This window comes from Gasterosteus aculeatus, chromosome 18, assembly GCF_964276395.1.
Source record: "Gasterosteus aculeatus chromosome 18, fGasAcu3.hap1.1, whole genome shotgun sequence".
NCBI lineage: Eukaryota > Metazoa > Chordata > Actinopteri > Perciformes > Gasterosteidae > Gasterosteus > Gasterosteus aculeatus.
This window is the reverse complement of record NC_135706.1, coordinates 3,386,666-3,406,606: the sequence shown is the minus strand read 5'-3', so window position 1 is coordinate 3,406,606 and position 19,941 is coordinate 3,386,666. Positions and strand designations below refer to the sequence as shown.

At 43.3% G+C, this 19,941-nt stretch overlaps 2 protein-coding genes across 2 annotated transcripts in view; one reads left to right on the top strand and one right to left on the bottom strand.

The window, feature by feature from the left end:
• Positions 1-19,941, bottom strand: part of nt5dc1 (5'-nucleotidase domain containing 1) — a 42,086-nt gene that overhangs the window by 21,574 nt on the left and 571 nt on the right. The window contains exons 2-6 of the mRNA XM_040160584.2: positions 18,911-19,002; positions 18,570-18,641; positions 18,341-18,450; positions 18,133-18,212; positions 17,963-18,044 (exon numbers count right to left, since the gene is read on the bottom strand). Coding sequence (XP_040016518.1) covers positions 17,963-18,044; positions 18,133-18,212; positions 18,341-18,450; positions 18,570-18,641; positions 18,911-19,002 — 436 coding nt within the window. The remainder of the gene's footprint in view (positions 1-17,962; positions 18,045-18,132; positions 18,213-18,340; positions 18,451-18,569; positions 18,642-18,910; positions 19,003-19,941) is intronic.
• Positions 11,814-17,866, top strand: LOC120808022 (uncharacterized). The gene is made up of 3 exons (XM_040160582.2): positions 11,814-11,935; positions 12,351-12,483; positions 15,466-17,866. Exon 3 carries the CDS (start codon positions 15,526-15,528, stop codon positions 15,820-15,822), a length of 297 nt encoding a protein of 98 aa, XP_040016516.2. The 5' UTR covers positions 11,814-11,935; positions 12,351-12,483; positions 15,466-15,525; the 3' UTR covers positions 15,823-17,866.

Sequence of the window (19,941 nt, the reverse complement as noted above, 5' to 3'; positions counted from 1 at the left end):
TAACATCTACTTCCTGACCGACTGCGAACCATAACACACCTCTTCCCGTGCACGGTTTATATTCCGTCAAAGCACCAAGAATACATTTAAATAGCAAAGCGCAGCCATTATAATAACTCTAGGTCTTTGATCCCTTAATGGTCCCAAGGCTCAAGATAAACTCTTAAAAGTAGCTGCCAGGGCGGCTTTTGGTTGCTGAAACTGGAAAATATGCTTGAGATTTGTAGTTGCAACATATTATAAGTAATAAAAAAGACAACACAGTTATATGTCAGCTTAATTATGCAACATTAAAGAATAAAAACTTTCTTCTAAGACAAAACATATTGTAATTTGTGTTTTAAAAGATACTTTACAGAATGTCCTGTTTGTATGTCCGCCCTTAATTCCTGGTAGACAAACCAGTGGAGCAGCTGTTTTTGTTCTTCACAGATCTCTCAAGAATCAATCCAGTAAGTCACTGGTTACTTGTTAATCCGTTCTTTATCTTTTTGCTTTTCTGGACCCACCACCGATGCATTGGCCCATCAGCATAGAAGTATTGGACTGTGGGCCCCTCAGGAGACCCCAACAACAGCCTGACCAGCAGCACCAGCATCAGCGCCAGCATCAGCACCAGCATCAGCACCAGCATCAGCGCCAGCATCCCCACCGCAACGGAGCAGAGAAATGGGTTGCAAATTTCTCAATAGGGTTGTCCAGCGCTGAGTCAGCAATGTCAGGGTGATCAGGGAAATTCAACAGAAATCAATGGATTCCAGTGTTAAATGTCATTGCTATAAGTGCTGCTGTCACCCGGCCGGGTCACACAGGGGAGAAAGTAAAGTGGATTTGCAGAATACTGCCTCGTGCTTTGAGTTCTCAGCCTTAGTTCTTTTTTTCCGTGTTGCCAGGATCTGGTTCGACGTGGCAACAACTTTTACACATTCATTGTGTTTTTTCTCAACCACAAAACAGCGCCGTTAAAGGCGTATTAAACTATTGTCGTCTCAGGGTCGAGGCACTTTAAATATAGTCTTTTGTGTTACCCGCCTTCCTCGGGCCACAAGTGTCATTGCGCACTTCAGTCTTGGACACGCGTTCCCTCTGTTGTTATCTGAAGAAAGGTTAAGGTTTTAAATCAGTTCTTCCACAAATACGTATCTGACATCCAATCATGTGATTAGAGGTTGCATGTCAGCCCACTCGTATGTGTGATACGCCGCTAACAACCGTATTCCGCAGGGCAAATTCCCACCAGTTTGTCAGCATGGCGTGTGTTTGTTTATGTGAATAGTTTCAAATAACAAAAAAAAAAAAAAATGAACTGTTATTGTTGCATGCAAAACAGAAATGTTAGCTTATCTGATAGAAAACCGATCAAAGCGCGAGCGACGCCACGGCCTAATTTAGCGAGTCAGACACAACAGTGTGCATCCCCACCCTGGTTGCGTCACGTGTTACTGTGCTGCGCATGTATACATTTGTTGCAGAGCTGCGAGAGAACGGCAACAGCAAACACATCCTGTGGTCCTAACAGGGGGAGAACTGGCGTTTAAATCTCCTTTGTGGATTGGTGGTGTTTACGTGCAGCCCTGTCCTCGGAGACAGGAGGCAGAGACGGGAGGGGTCAAGGTAAACGTAGCCCTTCCTGAACAAACATACTAGGAACTGGGTAAAAAAAACAAAACATCATGTCTCACTATTAATCACACAGATGCGTGCAAAGCCGGCCTGATCTTGAGCTTCACAGCTTTTTCTTTTACACATCTTGATTCACCCGAATCACAACGATGGGCTTTCTAACTTCTAGTTTTGTGTAATTTGTCTTTCTCGGTTTAATTGTCCAGCCCGGGACGAGAATACTTGCTATTGATCCAGTCCTCAACAGGAATGTCATCCTCCGAACAAACTCCTCGACTTCAGCCCACGTCCGCTGAAAGGGCCCCGACTTTGATGAATCTGCATCCGAAGCGTCTTGGACAGATGATGGAAACACTACAGAGAAATACCCTCCGTCTGTTTGTCATGGATCCTGATACGACAGGACAATCATGGCCACGAGTGTTGAGTCGGTTATGTTTGAGGTGGAGAAGCTGCTTACTGTTATTAAAAGATCTTCAATGTCATGCCTGAATGTTTGGCTGGATGTGATGTGAGATTTCCGAGGGAGACTTGACCCTGGAACAGACTGTAGTCCGATTGGTTTTGACGTTTAGCGCTCGGTAGTTTTGCCGCCACGATCTTGTTCTTTTTGCCACCAAGAGCGACAAAGAGGGTTGAAGCTGAGACATTTACAGGCATCTAGAAGGTTCCAGTAACCTTTAAATGAACTTAACCAAACTGACAGGTAACCACACATGCCAAATCATCTGGGACAGACATTTCAAACCCTGGACGAATACAAACACACACGCTGGCGTATCAGGTCGGTGCCGTTTCTCTCGTTTGAGGGGGATTTCTCTGGTGAACGGATTTGATGGCGCTGAAATAATTACCACGGCAATGGAAGAGAATGTGAGCAATCAGCTGGGACGTCGGCAGAATCCTTCAGATGAAAACACAGGGAGATCCAAGCATGTTTCTCGTTAGCAGGATGTTGGTCTGATTTCAAAGCCGTTGCTGTGAGCACATTAGAAATGCAAACAAAGTCATCAAAATGAACTCGACTTTCCAGACCACTTTGGGTCACGGGCCTGTGGCATCGATGACCTCACCGTCTGACTTAAATCTTTATGAAGCTGTAAAAACATGGATACAGTTGCTATGTCAACATATAACTGGCACATGCACAGGCTCCCTTCCTGACAAGTTAATTGAAGATAACCATGCGTTTCATTTAGAGATAGACATTGACTGTGACAACACGGCAATCGCCCTGGAAACGCTGGTGTAAAAATAAAAAGGTGCTGTAGGAATGAGTCCCTGAAAGCACAGAACCCGTCCGTCTCCCTCTTCTCAAAATCAACAGCGTTCTTGAATCTGATTCCGGGTTGATGCCTGAAATAAGGTGTACAAAAGATATCCCAAAAGCCATCTAATGACGTTGAAAATAATGGGTATCCAAGGTACGCAGCGGTGCACAATGCGGGGAGCTAAAAGCAGTTTGCTTAGGAGACTTTTGGAGGGAAAACGTTGCATAATTGCAAGGGGGGTTTTTACAGTGCAGGAGGAGAATCAAACAACAAACCACAGCTCTGTAGTTAAAGGAGACATCCAGAGAGCAGCCGTGCTATCAGACAGGATGCTCAGAACAATTACTCCACGTGGAGCTAAACAAATTCAGCAGGCCGTGTAGCGGACGGACTTTGGGGCGACTGAGCGGTCGGAGACGTGGTGGATTTGATGAGAGCATCTCGGTATTTTTGCAGTTTAATGCCACGTTTGGAAAGAAACTGCTGACTTTAAGGATGTTTTATTTTGGATTTGATGGATTACCGTAAAAGCCAATAAAATGATAATTAGGCTCTACTTTTGTTCGCTTGCTCCTCCGATGCTGGGAGATATTCACTCACCTCAAACTGAACAGCGGCATCACACATGCAAAAAGGTCTGTTCCCTTTACTGCTCCCAATTAATCCCAGCACAGCTAAAAGTGTGCATCCCATCAGATGTGGCTTATCCACATATGTTTGGATTGTCCTTCTTAAAAGAGAATGTGGCTTTAATGTCCCACCAGTAATTGCAGTGTGGAGGAGGGTTGGTTGAAGTCACCTACCCAGCAGTCATTACCGTTCTGCAGACAGGCCCCTGTATGATACGTGGGACCGAGTCAAATCCTCAATGGGATTGACCACCTACGAAAGAATTTTTTTTTTTCTCAAGAGGCACTTGAATGACCTCCACATCGGCTGAAAGAACGTTTGTCTAACAGACTGGTCGGCAAATTTTCTGATTTGATATCCCATTTTTTTATGTTAATGTGTCTTTTATCTTTTATAAATCAAACAAATAAACAACATTTTCAATGTTAACCTGTTCAGGATGACCCCGTGTAAAATTCTGTGAAACTTAAAATGAATGCATAAGACTCTGAGACAGATTAGAGAGGCGTCGAGCCTGCGATGAAATGTGGCCATTCAGAAGACCTTCTGAATCTGAATGGCCACATTCATTCTGTTGTTTGTTGCTTGTCAGGCGACCAGTAACACAACCTAGTTCATTCCAAGCAAACTGACTTCAGCTTAGGTCTTACTTAAAAAGCTCAAAAGGGGGTGTTATCATTTTCAATATAATTTTCGGGGACTGTTAAAACATGCAGCAGCCAAAAGCAACAGAAAGCATACGGCACAATTTGCTATTGCACATGCTGATAAAATGAACAATTCAGATGCGGATCTAAATCCAGACGTTGCCTTTTCTGTGATGCTGTAATGTATGAAAATTCAGCTCATTCTGCACTATGTGTATTTACTTTGGGAGTAAATATCCAACGTGCACTATCCAAATTCATATCCATTTGTTCTATCTATTCATCCGCTGTGGTAAATACAAACCACAGACATTTATACTGCCCGTGAGATAAATGCTATTCGTGACTTGCTCCTTATTCATTTCCACTGAGGGATGCAGGGTTTCTTTAGTTTGGAGGACCACGGGCTTCTGAACGTCCTCACACATTCTTCTCAGCGTACTGAGAATGGTTCTCAGTAAAGCTTCCCAGCCCAACACCTAAAATAAAATCCTAACCAACAAAAACAACAACAGACCTGAGCTAAGAGAGCAGCCAGCGCGGATTCCAGTTTATTTAGGACACAGGCCTTTAATTTATTTAGCAACCATATAAAGAAAGCAGGACAGAAACACCTGCAGTAGATACAGGATCGATGTAGCTATGGGCTGAAGACCAAAGAAAAAAAACGTAGATGACAACCAGCTACAACCATCATTTACCATCATTACCGGCACATTAAGAGCAATGCGTCCAGCTCGCAGACCGGTCCGTCAGTCTGAATCTGAATAACTTTACCGAACTATGGAGGAGCCTGCGCATTTCTTACCTCATTATTTCCATTTTTCCAAAAAGTCGATCCGTATTGAAAGTTGGCGAGATATTCACAGATTTGGACTTTTTTCCGGTATTTTACAAATACGGACCGGTCTGAGACTAAGAGCAGCTTTTTCTTCATTTAAAAGAAAAATGAATCTGTTTAATATTTTTTTTTACATCGGCTACTTCCATATTGTGTTGAAATGCAAGCTGCATTGGTTCTTGTATTGTTGATAGAAACTCATATTTGTGACAAAGATTTTTCTTTTCTCTTATAAAAAATTAGAGAAGGTAATTCATCTGTTGATTTTCTTTAATTATCAAATAAAGTAGGCGTTGATTAACAACCTCTGAGTAGCAAACTCAGATTTGAGAAAATTTAGAAAATAGAGATCGATAATCGTTTTATCTGTTTGGAATCGATAATCAGTTTAGAATCAAATCGTTGACCTCTGAATCGCAATTTAATCGAATCGTGGGGTGCCAAGAGATTCCCACCCCTAATAAATAACTACTACAAGACCACAGCTGTATCGACCAACTGCACCGCTGGGCTCAGAGATCGATGACCATCAGTCACATCGGCTAGACACCGGTGTAGCTGATCAACCCGTTACTCGCGCCCTCCCGACATGCTCCTTAGCTCCGACATGTTTCTTAGAAGTGAAATGTATGTGTGGATTTGGGTCCTCAATCTACAGTCAATTAGCATCCTCCAACTTGTAGGTTTGCAAAGATGTCACTCCGGAGGCAAACTTCCAGAAGAACATTTGAGTCACACTTCCAATTCCAACCTGAATACTATTAAAGCGCATCCGCTCTGTCAGATGGACGACGCATCTCAAGCCCGATTGTGGGGCTGATTCCTGGATTTTGTCTTCAATCATTTTGTGTGTTCACTGGAAAGTTAGACGGAGGTTCGGAGGCTGTGAACCTCTTGGTCCCCGTGGATTCATTTGGTCCAAGAGCGTGAAGGGAATGCAAAAGTTTGTTTCGTTTCAACTTCCCATAGCCTCGCTTTGACTTTCCGTCGCATCTCAACATCAATAAAAACAATAGAATAGATGACTCTGCAATATGTTTGCCTTTGATCTCTGCAGGAGCTGGAGCGCACCATAATTATTCTGAGCGCTGCGTAGTTTGGTAAACAGTGGATTCCTACCAGAATACATAAACATTGGAGCCGCAGCGTTGGGTTTGGCCTCTAACGCCCTTTCCTCACCACTAACACCACTTCCAGAGTCAGTCAGTGCACCCGAGTGTGCAACCCTGAGACTCTGCAGGACCAGAGGGAGGAATAAGGAGGGGGACACCATTAAATGGACAAATGCATGATGCAAAAGATGCAAAGGGAGCTCAGGAGCACGGCCTGTACAGTCAACACATTGAGCTGGGGCTGGGAAATTAAATAGATCATAATTTATATCCCGGTGAACTTTCAGCCAACTGTATTTATTCAGGTTTTTAAAAAAAAAAAAAAAATAGATTTGGACCACATCACAATAACTAACCTTTGCCTCTTACACTTTTTACTGAATACAGATTAAAAGCATCAACTAGTTGGTGTTAACTTGCCAGCTTTCACGCACTTTCACTACAGTTTGAATTAGAGTGAAGCTAGAAGATTGGGGATTCCTAAAAGAAATGGTTTTACCATTTTGATTATTTAACTAATAGCATTTTGTCTCATCTTGTAACTTTGCACAGCTTTTTTGTCCATTTAGGGCCTCCACGGTAACCATCCCAGACAAGACGAAACACAAAGTTGTGCAACATATGATATTGTATCAAAGACCAGGACTCTTTTTCAGCTAGTGGATAGACGGATTGCAACACAGGCCCCGTAGAAGTTGCTGACTATAAGCATGTGTGGGCGCTACAGTGAAAAGGGAAAGTACTGGTCATTATAGCACTTACTCAGCTTTGATTAAGATTACTTGCTCTAAAGAAACCCATTACCGGCACCAAAAATAAATCCTAAAATGAGAGCAAAAATCAGATTTTGTAAGCAAGAAATTGAGTGTCTCCAGCTCAAATTTTTTCTTTCTCACGACACCGACCTTTCCATAATTTCATAACGACTCGGGCGAGTTTTTGTCAAGATGGAATAGGAGGAGGATGCACTGAAGGCCCTTCGGTTGCTATTCTGAATCGCAGCGAGCCTCAGGTTGGTCAAACCTCCCAACCATGATTCTCATCTTTGGGTCTCTGTAATTGCAGGCAGCACTCGGGCAGGAGGTCCGGCTTCAGTCCTTCCATTCACAAAGCCCCAAGTGCCTCTTAGTGGCATTTGGATATTAAAACGTTAAATTGGAACCACCGTCACTTCCCAACTGAAACACTCTATGTTTAGCTCCTTCTTTCCACTCTTCCCTGCTGGCAAAGGCGCATCAACCTGCAATTACTTTCTCCCTCCCCTCTCAAATCTCTGGGCCCAAATAGAGCGAAACAACGGAGGGGTGCAAAGCAAGGCACGTAAAACAGACGGAAATGTACCTTTTGTACATCGCTGTTGGAATGAATTGGTCTACAATAATCCAGACTCTCCAAATAAACTATAACATTGAGTGGCAATACTTAAAAATAGCAATACATATCAATTTGTCAGTCCAAATATCAGTATTAGATAGTATCAAATCAGGAGTTGAGCATACCGACCCCTCCCTATTCTCCGCTGTACAAAGAGACACCTTTTAATTGCATCACGTGCTCCTCACTATACTAAATTCAAGTTCAACCCTTTGCTCCTCCTGAGCTCTACACAGCTATTTAGCATCTTTCAGCTACGTGTTTTTCACTGCAGTACCTGTGTTGTCATCAAACTTATTTCCAGACTCAGCAGCCAGCTGTTTCCAGTCAAAAGGCCCCAATAAGTCTCCCCTGTACACTACCTGCCCAGCGAGAACCAGTGATTATAGTCGGATCATTTGGCAGCTAAAGAGCAAGATACAGGAGTTAGACACAAGAAAAAGGTGTGGACTCCTTTAATATGTGCTTTCTGCTTCTTTCCCCTGAACGGTGTTGTCCTTTTGTTCCGCTGTGTATTAAAGCTTCTCTTTAGACCAAGAAGCTTTGTCAGACCTTCCTGCTCCTCTAAGGGAGAAGGAACACTGTCTCTGAGCTGAATTGAGGCCTGAACTCATGGCTTGTGTTTAGTGCTTTGTGTGTTATTATTCTTTCTATATGTTAGTTTGTAATAAATACTTAATCACAAACAATATTAAGATACTTCCACGGGTGTAATCCACTAATTTCTACCACACAGTCTCATCAACGGTGATCAATCATGAACATCAAATTAAGATTAAGTTAATCCTCAATATGTATGGAACACATTCAAGTTCAGAAACACCTTTCATTAGAATATAGAAACACACACATACAGTTCAGTGCATGCGTTGTTACTGGATAATGTGGAAAACAGAAGCTGTGCATTCGGGGACCAGTCATCAGCAGAGTTAATTAAAGCCACCGAAGGAGCATTAAGTCACGTCTGGCGTGCAGCAGGAGCAACAGCGTGTTGAGATGTTTGGAGGGGCAAAACAGTGTTTAGAGCAGACCCTTCCCAGAAATACCACCCACCCTGCTGACAGGAGGTGTCTGAACACACGAGAGAAGAACGCCATATCACGGCCCATCTCAGACCAACGGCTTTCCGCGCAGTACGTGTCCTGTTAATGCAATGTGAGTGTCTGTGGCCGTACACAGCACACCAGACGTGTAAGTAGCCGTTTACATTAAACCTCCCAACGGCCAGATTTAGATAGGGAGGCATTGATTCCGACACAAAATGAAAAGATCAAAATGAAATAAAAAGCAGTCTTGCCTCACTGCGGTCACGGGCCACTTTCACGATGAGATAATGTGGTATTTCTGCAGCGTGTGTTGTTAAAGTTGTTAAACGGCGACTCCACCCACTCGCTGCTCTGTCATTTAATTCTCAGATCTCACCAACGATGCCACGGCTCACCGAGTGCTCATCTGCGGGCGCTGAGACGTTGACGGTAAAGATGATACGGGCGAAAGGAAGAGAGGCTTTTCCAAAGTGGTTTGACCAATTAGGATTATTGTAAAGTGTATGAGCACCACCATTTTATATTAGTTAGAAATTAAAATCATTTCCATTCTAGCTGTAGCTATTTTTTGCTTAAGATTTGTTTTTCTAAACTCAAGGTTTTAAAAAAATATTTTTTCGTTGCAAGCAAGCGGCCGTGAACCAAAATAGTGATGAGACATCCTGCTGATATGAAGATGAAAAAATGATTTATTATCATATTCATAATAATAGGCTCCAATCTGTATCTTATTTGGAGCACAGGCTTCATGAATGATCAACATCTAACAGATCACATGAAATCTATTTTGATATTGTGGATTTAGCATGCTAATGCAAGCTAATGTTTATTTATTAGGGGTGGGAATCTCTTGGCACCCCACGATTCGATTAGATTGCGATTCAGAGGTCAACGATTCGATTCTAAACCGATTATTGATTCCAAACTGATAAAAAGATTATCGATCTCGATTTTCTAAATTTTCTCAAATCTGAGTTTGCTACTCAGAGGTTGCTAATCACTTCCTACTTTATTTGATAATTAAAGAAAATCAACAGATGAACTACCTCTAATTTGTTATAAGAGAAAAAAAAAATCTTTGTCACAAATATGAGTTTCTATCAACAATGCAAGAACCAATGCAGCTTGCATTTCAACACAATATGGAAGTAGCCGATGTAACAAAAAATATTAAACAGATTCATTTTTCTTTTAAATGAAGAAAAAGCTGCTCTTAGTCTCAGACCGGTCCGTATTTGTAAAATACCGGAAAAAAGTCCAAATCTGTGAATATCTTGCCAACTTTCAATACGGATCGACTTTTTGGAAAATGGAAATAATGAGGTAAGATATGCGCAGGCTCCTCCATAGTTCGGTAAAGTTGGCAAGATATTCAGATTCAGACTGACGGACCGGTCTGCGAGCTGGACGCATTGCTCTTAATGTGCCGGTAATGATGGTAAATGATGGTTGTAGCTGGTTTTCATCTACGGTCCACTACGATTACCAAAGAGGGGCGTTTGTTTTTTGACAACGTTTTATCTCATAATTTCGACGTTTTATCCCCTTACATTAGTGCGGAAATGGGCTTCTATAGTTGTGTGGATTCATCACTCCAGCCAATCCAAAGACGGGGTTTGTAACCAATCAGATGTAGAGACCATGGTTACTGGCTCCGCCCCCTTACTGTCAAAAAGAAAAACAGCGAGGGCGTAGAAAACACCTTCGAGCGCGAGCAGCGACTAACCTGTTACTAACATTGTTTTATTTGGCGGCGGACAAGAGCAGCCGTTTCGAGCGAGAGCCTTATTGTTTTATTAATCTGTTTGTTTAAATTGTTTGTGCTTCGTCAATTAATGTTTCACATCAACTAATGCGCCGCTAGAATTGTTCAAATAATATAAATAATTTTATATTAATTTCAAACTTTTCAAAATTGAAAATTAAAAACATTTTATTTATTTATTGTAAATGACCCGGCGGCCCACCTGCAGTACCTTCGCGGCCCACCAGTGGGCACCCAATAGTTTTATGCTACCCCTTTGATTCACAGTTTATTTTAATAACTGATACATGTACATTGAATGTGTGTGTGTGTGTGTGTGTGTGTGTGTATGGATGTACCACTAATAGAGGTGACCTTATGACCGCTATTTGTTCGGAGCACGTGGCCAGTTTTATAGATCATTGCACCTTTAAATGACAGCACGTTTGCAGTCCATAAACTACCAAAGTTGCTTTTGGAAACAGCATAATAATATGATTCCACCGACACACAGCTCATTCTGATATTGATCTCTAAATGCCACAGAGCAAACAAATACTGTACGACGCTTTACATTACAGCCCTGTTTACTACCTTGGTGTATAGCAGAAGATTTGGATGAGGATAACAGGTAAACTGTCATTAAACTGAGCGGTTAAAGCAGGAACCAACTCGGAACAAAACCTCACTTCTGCCTCCTGGTGTTTTAAAGCTGCAGTGAGGAGCCCTGCAGCAAACCACGTACCAGCATCACGATGCAACTTCACTATGAGACATTTATACATGAACACAAGTGAGTGAGTTCAACGCATTTACTGTTTTCATGTCACTAATAATATTTCTAAATGTCTCTATTTAAAGAGGTATTATTCTGTACATTTACCTGTCTGGAAATCTGCACTGAAATCAAAGAACTGAACTGCTGACAAATGCCTTAGAAAATGAATGCAACAAAAAGGAGGTTTTAGATTGAACCAAATCGTGACAGAAAATAGCCACATCTGGTACGTGTTGTCTACTACAGCCTCACCACTAAACAGTCTTCAGAGGAAAATATTGTTTTTTTACTTTTGCAGAAAAACACCCTCTCAAAAGGCACTTTGTCAAAACCATGATGGTTTTTTTTAGCCGGGGCTAAAATAGGACACCAAGACAGGGTTTTTAACACGCCTGACTCATCTGTCAAAAACAGTAATTAATGTGTATTTCTGACTGAGTAAAGCACGGTATCTTTAAGATCTGCACATCATTGGAGATAAATTAGGAAACTAACTTGTTGTTCGTGTTCAAATTTCCCCCAAAGCAAATTTGACAGCAACCACTTGCAAAAAAAAGCAGATAAAGAGGGAGGAGACGGGGAGGAGATGGAGCCGGGCAGGCCTGTCACTTCAAAGTGACGGCCCCACCTCTCACGACATGGCACCCGTCATTAAAGATGACATCAGTGCGGGGAGGGCTCTCCACGAGGTAGGTAGATCCTCCACCATCGACTCAGTATAAATACCTGGAGCGCAGTGCCCTGTGAAGAAGCAGCTGCCTCTCGGACAGAAAGACAGACTTCCCCCGACTAAGGATATAACAGCGCAGCGGACGGGACAGCACCCTCCCGACGCCCCCCATTGTTTCTTCGGAGCGTAGACCTTCCTGGTAAGGGGACCATTTGGTTTTCTTTCTGATTCCAGGTTAGTGCATGGGGGGGATGCCAACTGCAAGCCTGGCTTTCGCTTAGGGGGGGGTCGCTAGTGGAGCCCCGATGAACCATGTGCTATGGTTGTGTTCACAATGGGAGGGATGTAGGTGCCTGTGATGGAATTTATTTTTATTCTAATTAGTGTTAAAACACTTTTCAGAGCAGCTTCTCACTTCAAGAGAGCAAAACGGAGATTTACGCTCCACAACCAATTGTGTTGATTTTCCATCCACACAGCACATCACTTTCCCTGCAAACTGTCAGTGCAGCAACACATGTTGCCGTGCAACTTTGAATGCTCTCACAAGCCATTTAGTTGCGTGCAATTATGCAATGATGCTTCTTTCTAATAAATGGATTCTGTATTTGCAGGTTGAGCTTCCCGAGATGGACCTGAGGGTGACAAGCGTTCTCCTCGTCCTCCTGGCTTTGGCTGAGGCGACCCGTGAGAAGTACTACCATGTGCCAAAAATGACCAAGTCTGCCCAACCGGTGAAGGGCCAAGGTGAGACCCACACGTCATTTCTCACTTGGGTTGTCTATGTAAAAAAAAAAATGATTTTCCTTCGAGAACGATCATGGGCATTAGGTGTTTACGGTTGTATGCTGAGATCTGCATAAATGACAGAAGGCACAAATTAAACCGTGGGACAGAAGTAGAATTCACGTGTGCTTTGTATAATAATTAAACTTCAGCCCAAACCATCGTTTACTTCAAATCACTGGAGGCTGCACAGTTAAACTGCTCGCAGATTGCATCAGTTCCATTAGCCACCTGTCCTTTGTTCAAAAATTAAAACAACTAGAAGCAAATTAATCCGCAAAATAACTCTAGGGGACACTCCTAGTTCCACTTACGAGGTGATCTTAGGCCACATTTTCACAGACCTCCCACCAAAGGTGGTTAAATGGAATCTACAAACAAAATATGTAGTTTGTGCCTACATCTGCACATAACTGCAGTGTACTTTTTGAATGAATCCAATAACAACTGATCTGAAAATCGTGACTTGTGAAGCCCGGAATATATGGCACACAAATGTCCTAATTGCCGATAGAAAACGGTTGGCCTAGTCACCATTCTGATCACCACTAGTCCTGATCTGTAAGATCAGCTCTTGTGCAACCTGGCGAACTGTGGGCTCACATCAGTAAATGAGGCGGCCCATTTCCCAACCTCCTTCATTAACTGGCATCAGGGTGCACGCCCAGGACGTCCCGTGCAGGGGTCCACTGGCTGAAAGCAAGAGGCTGTGGTTGAACTGGCTGAACTGCTGTGAACGTTTAGAACTGGCATGTGGACAATAAATGTAAAAGAGCACAAGCGCTCTGGAAAAATAAAGGTTAAGGAAGGAAGGGCTCGGTTCCTCGTACGTGTTTCAACAAAATGTACTATATGCGCTCGTGTATCACATATATGTGTGTATACATGTATGTGTAGATGGCCATATAGAACTAGGAGTTTGATATATATGCAAGTGCCAATCTGTGTATGGGCAATTCAGGATGTATGTAGAAATACATACAGAAATTTGATCAATTTAATCAGTGAAACATAGAACATCCATAAGTTTGTTAAGCGCAAAATAATCAAACAGAACTTTACAAAAAGCATGGCATGCAGCGGCTTTCCCAATGTCCTCTGCAGAGCAACACTGTACAGAAATGTACATCCTGTGGGACAGTTTATGAGACAGTCTCTGAGACATGTGTTGCTATGGCGATTTTGCCAAACTTGCTCCGTGGAACCAAAAGGCCTGAACGATAATCAGTTAGCCACGTACGAGGAACCACGTTCTGCACAAAACCTAAACCAGTGGTGTAACTGCCAGGTTCATGAATAACAATATATTATATCCCAACCAAACATTAAAATTCTGCTTTTTGACACTCTTTATTTTTTCAGTTGTTTTTGAAGACGTAATAGTTTGTTCGCGTGACTTAACATAAAATTAGAACAGAAACGCAACACTAAGCGCATAAAATCTTGTGATTTCCCAAGCAGATGTTTTTAGCACGTTGAAGGCACACCCTAACAAACTGCTTTGTGGTCTCAAATTCACACCACATAATTAGAAAAAAGCTCAACACAGACCGCAGAAAAACACAGATCAACAAGTGAATCCAACAAACAAACCACGGCAAGTTTACTGCAGAAACTCCATGGGCTGTGTTTTTTAAACGGAAATAGGAATGGATAGAATTGCCACTCTGAATATGAGCATAGTAGTGCTTTGCAGTGTTAACCGGTCATTCAAGTTTCAGGTACTTTGGGCAGGAGTATCACCTCAAGTTTGTGGCTGCCGAAAAGTCCACTTCTGGCACAAATGTCCTCTGTGGGGTTTCAAGCACGTCCTAATGTGGCTTAAAATAACAGCCTTTTTGAACTCAAAACCACATTTGAAAAAGAGAGGTCAAGAGGACAAATGTTTTTTGCGTATGATTCTCAGATATGCCTTTTTGATGTTCAAGCATCATATATATATATATATATATATACATATACATATACACACACACACATATACACACAGTGTATTTATAAAAGGGTCCACATAGATATGCATACACAACAACACACGTACACACATATATATCACAATTTCCTACAAGGATAAAATAAAATGATGTACAATTTAGGAGAAAAGCGCACTGGCCTTGTTGGCCCAGGGTTTAAGGCACCAGGAGTTCCCTGGAAGCCGACCAGGCTACTTTATAGCAAGCTATTCCTGATCTCTCTGTCTCCTGATTTTGCTTTGTCTCTTTCCTGTCAAGCATCAAAGTAAGCTCTACGATTCAAAAAATAAACAGAAAGGGGAAAAAACAATTCTTCCACTTACCGCATCATGGTTTTATAGGGTGGGGTTGTTCTTATGTTGACTTTATTGATAAATATAGATTAGAGAGAATATTCCAGTAAAATAACAATTTTGTGCTTTACACCAAGTTGCCCTTGCCCGTAAACTCCACACATGTGGCAGGATGTGCAGCAGAGGGATGTTGACGACTTGCAGACCACGAACTACATTCCATGCTATGAGCAGTGCAGACAATTAGTGGGTGCAGTATTGTGTAGGTAAATTATACAAAAATTCACAGGAGCCGCTCTCATGCCAAAGGGCGTAAGCTTTGTGTAAACATCACCTCAAACCAGTGGTGCTGTGAAGACTATCCTGGGAAAGAGGAAAGCTGTCACAACCAGGCCTGCAATAATAGGGGGCTGTGTTATTCAATGACCAAGGGGCATCTTACATAATGCTTTAAAACGTTAAAAAGACCATTTAAAATGAAGCTATTTCTTGATCATAATATTTTCAAGGCAACATGGGGAGTACTGTCTAGTCACATTTTTAGAAACAGTTTACTAAATCCAATCATACACATCAAACTTAACCAAATACATCTAAAGAAAAACACCTGAACTCTACAACCTGTGTTAATATATATAATCAGAATAATTGCATCACATGTCTATTTATTTTCCTAGCCGTTATGGGCCATCCAGGTCCTCCAGGTCCTCCAGGTGAGCCAGGACCAATGGGGCCATATGGACCTCCTGGAAAGAGTGGTGCAGGACATCCTGGACAACAAGGCCCTCCTGGTCCTCCTGGACCCCCTGGTTACTCTCAAGCTGGTAAACCTGGTTCCCCAGGTGGCTATGGAAAATCAGGTAGCCCTGGCCTCCCTGGTCAGAAAGGGGAAGCTGGCGCAACTGGACCCATGGGTGCCAGAGGTGCACCTGGTCCACATGGAACACCTGGACCTGCTGGACTTTCTTCAAGTGGAAAACCTGGACCAGCTGGCTACCCTGGGGCAGTGGGACAAAGAGGCGAGCCTGGTTTGAAGGGACATCCTGGTGTTCCCGGTCTTCCTGGAGCCAAAGGAGATAGAGGCATTGGAGTTTCTGGGGCTCAAGGAGCACCAGGTGGCGTTGGACCAATGGGCCCACCTGGAATGCCTGGCAAATCTGGAGTTGGTATACCCGGTGCCACTGGCTATCCTGGAGAGCCCGGCAAGGGTGGTGTGCCAGGAAGAGATGGCGCTCCTGGGGCAATGGGTATGGCAGGACCAAAGGGTCACACTGGCGCTCCAGGTATAGGAGCATCAGGGAAACCAGGCCAGAATGGTAGCCCCGGTATGCCTGGACCTATGGGTTCTAAAGGTCCACAAGGTCCAGCTGGTCAACCAGGCTCACCTGGCATGCCAGGTGTTGGCCACACGGGCGCTACTGGACTACCAGGAAGCAGAGGTTCACCTGGTACACCAGGAACAACTGGTCAGAAAGGGGAGCCAGGCCCAACTGGCTATACTGGTCAGACAGGTGCTCTAGGTCCTATTGGCCCACATGGTCCACAGGGTGCAAGGGGATTCCCAGGTGAGGTTGGCCCGAAAGGATCCAAAGGCGACATTGGTATGGTAGGTGCACCAGGGCCGAGGGGAACCAAGGGTGACCAGGGTGCTCAAGGTTTCACTGGAAAGCCAGGTTCTACAGGAGCAGTAGGTCCTCAAGGACCTCCAGGGCATAATGGTCCTCAAGGACAAAAGGGTGTGCAAGGCCATGATGGTCCTCCAGGGATTCCAGGTGCAAATGGTGCTCCTGGACTAAAAGGACACCCAGGCCCCTCAGGAGGACAAGGAAAAAGTGGTGAGAACGGAAGACCAGGATCTATGGGACCAGTTGGGCCCCCCGGCCCATCAGGTCCCACTGGAGTTAAGGGCCATCCGGGTTTCCCAGGCCCACCTGGCCCTGCTGGCATAACAGCTAAGGGAATTTCTGGTCCTCGGGGTCCACCTGGAACTCCTGGTCCCAAAGGTCAAGATGGTTACCCAGGCCCTGCAGGTCCTCCTGGTGCTCCTGGCCCACCAGGAGAGATGGTCTATCACAATGAGAAGAGCATGCCAATGAAGTCCCACGAGGTTGTGATGTCTCATGAGATGGTAAAAGCCCCGATGTCCGCCTTCAGTGCTGTGCTGACCATAGCCTACCCCCAAGCTGCAACCCCTATTCCGTTCAACCAGGTTGTGTACAATGGGGAGAACCATTATGATGAGCAAAGTGGTGTGTTTACCTGTCAGATCCCAGGCCTCTACTATTTCAGCTATCATATGCATGTCAATGGTGCCAATGCACTAGTTGCCCTCTACAAAAACGAGGAGCCAGTTATGTTCACCTATGATGAGTACAACAAAGGCTTCCTGGATCAGATGTCAGGCAGTACTGTTCTTATGTTGAATGACGGTGACAGAGTCTATGTCCAGGTCCCCGATGAGGACAGTAATGGTGTATTTGCAGCAGATAATGTTCATTGCGCATTCTCTGGGTTCTTGATTGCCTCAACGTGATTCCGCTAAACCAAGTAAAACCTCAAAACCTTACAACCATTGAACTACTTCTAAATTCCAAATCAAGGTGGTAGATTGAAAAAATAAAAACTGCCATTCAGATCTTACAATAAAAATAATAATTTGCCAACAAGGGAATTGACTTGTTATTGAGGTGTAATGAAGACTACAACAAATGGTTTCAATTGATCCCTTTCCCCACTTCACCATGTGTGTGCCTTTGTAGTTCCAAGAAACATGAAACATAGTGGAAGGTCTTTTAAATGGTGCTTTTGTGTTTGTTTTTATTAATGTCTGTTGTTTAGGAATTTCCTGTGATATACATACAAAAAATGAACAAAACGGGGATCCCATGTACTTGTGCATTACATGTAATTAAAGATCAGTACATTCCCACAAGCACTGTGATCAGTAAAACAACACACATTGAGAAATTCAAACGGCATATCTTTTTTTTTTTTTAAACAACTATGTCCGATTGGATGTGTTAAGTTATGTACCGCTTGCTGACCAAAACACAGAATAAAACTAGTTTGAAAAACAAACCTATCTCGTGTATTGTGTGTGTGTGGTTCTTATTCACAGTACAGGTCCATTAGAAGTAAGCCATATACTCTTCTGCTTTGGATTAAAAACTGTACCTTTGAACGCAGCCGTGTTGTAGTTGTGGTCGATGGCAGCAACCATGTCTTTCCAAAAGTCGGAATTCACCTCATTCCCTCGCTGTTGACAAAAACATGAAAGTTGAAGTCGAATATGTTTTTCCCCAATGGCAATTAGAAATGTGTAACTATACCTTAGAAAATATTACCTTGCGCAACATGTCGACAACTCTTCCACAGAGGAGAGCCCCAGGTAGGTCAAAGTAGTTGTCATAGAAATAGTATTTTGCTGCAAAGACCAAAATAAGAGAGTCAATGACATCTGGTGACGGGCGATGTGAAGAAAGGCACCTCAGCCTACTTAAGAGCAAACAACATACAGATCATAGGTAATAAAGACAGATATAAACATCCTACCGGATCTTGTGAAGGAGGTATTGAGGCTGTTGAAGTGTTTCCACTCCCTCTTTGGGCCATAATGTTTGATGATGTCTTCTGTGCTGAGGTCATTGGTTCCATGAGTAGCTCTAATCAACCAAGAGATGAAAATTCCTATTAACACACTTTAAAGATCAGTATTAGCACTGACAGCTTTGACAAAGTAACTGACGAGCTAATATGTCTTCTCATGCACGAAAGAGCATACCGCAAGACAGTTCCATCCTCAGCCAGCTTCACAAGGTTTCCATCTTCCAGGTCCACCACGAGTCCCTTAAAGCTGGACACAACATGTTGCATGTTAGAAATACAGTATATCAACACATCGTCACTGCTGTCTACCATTCGAGAAGACACAAAGCTTCAGTTGCACCACACTGGACACATTTTACTCAGCAGTTTCAATACTAGAAAACACTAACAACTATTTACCTTAAAAATCATTTGGATAAAACAACGTATGATGCAGGAAGGATTTTAGGAAGGAACATAAACAGGTAGGTCATTATACTACATGTAAAAGATAAAGTACTGCTGTCGCTGACTCACCAGAAATCCCAGGTGGCAGGGGTCAGGTTCAGCAGGTCCTTGTCATAGCCTTTATGCTCCACCAGATATCTGGCAAAACTTTCATAGATCAGCTGCAAAAACAAAAAGGAAATAGCAATATCAATGCAGAGAAGTTTCTCTCACCTGTGTTAACGTATGGTTTATATTGTTAATTCTTGCTTGTATATTTTGATCATGTTTTACTTTATTTTTCTGAGCGATCAGCAGAGGCATGCCGCGTACATCAACACCAAATGATGTGGTTTTAGACAAGTTAATTAGTGAAAGCTCTCCGTTCAGTCCCACTTATGTTTGGCCACCCAGTAGTTGTATTTCTTTCTTTCACCCAACTTATTTGAACAGTGACATCTTATAAATGTGTTATAGTAAATATGAGATAAGAAGAAAGAAGAAGCACAACATACAGTGAAAGTTATTTGTTTCAAGAATATATGGCAGAATTATTGCAGTTAAATCAAATAATCCAAGTTGCTGTAGGTTATGCATTACAGGACGTACATATGCATTGGTCTTTAAACTGAACTCATTTCCTTTCATTTCTTTCACCAAATCAGACATAAATCCTATTAGTGGTAGTCAGAGGAGATGTCCTACCCTGTCCCAGCCGTGACAGGGGACATAGGTGGGACATGCACGGGGACCAGCAGGCCCGACGAACCAGCCCGTAACGATTAGCCGCCTATTCAACAGCAGTCATTCGGGCTGCTGTCACTCCGCGTCGCTGAATTCCAGCTGTGAGTCCGCGGCGATCGAGGCGCTGCGGCCGGCGGGAACCGGGCAGCACCGGCGGACACGTACGGTCACCACCGCCGCGGTTCAACCCGTGAGTCACGCAGAGTGACTGCAGCGCCAGGAGAGTGGAGATCCGCCCCCCCCCCCAGGCACACATTCCCTCCATCCAACCACTCAGGCACAACAAGAAGCCTTTTTGTTTTTCGACACAACGCATCGGTGCACGGGAGAAGAAGAAAAAAGCCGATTGGCAAAGTGACCGTGCAGCTTATTGACGG

Coding starts and splice junctions, on each gene's coding strand:
- LOC120808022 (XM_040160582.2), top strand. CDS start 15,526: ATGGACCTCCTGGAAAGAGTGGTGCAGGACATCCTGGACAACAAGGCC.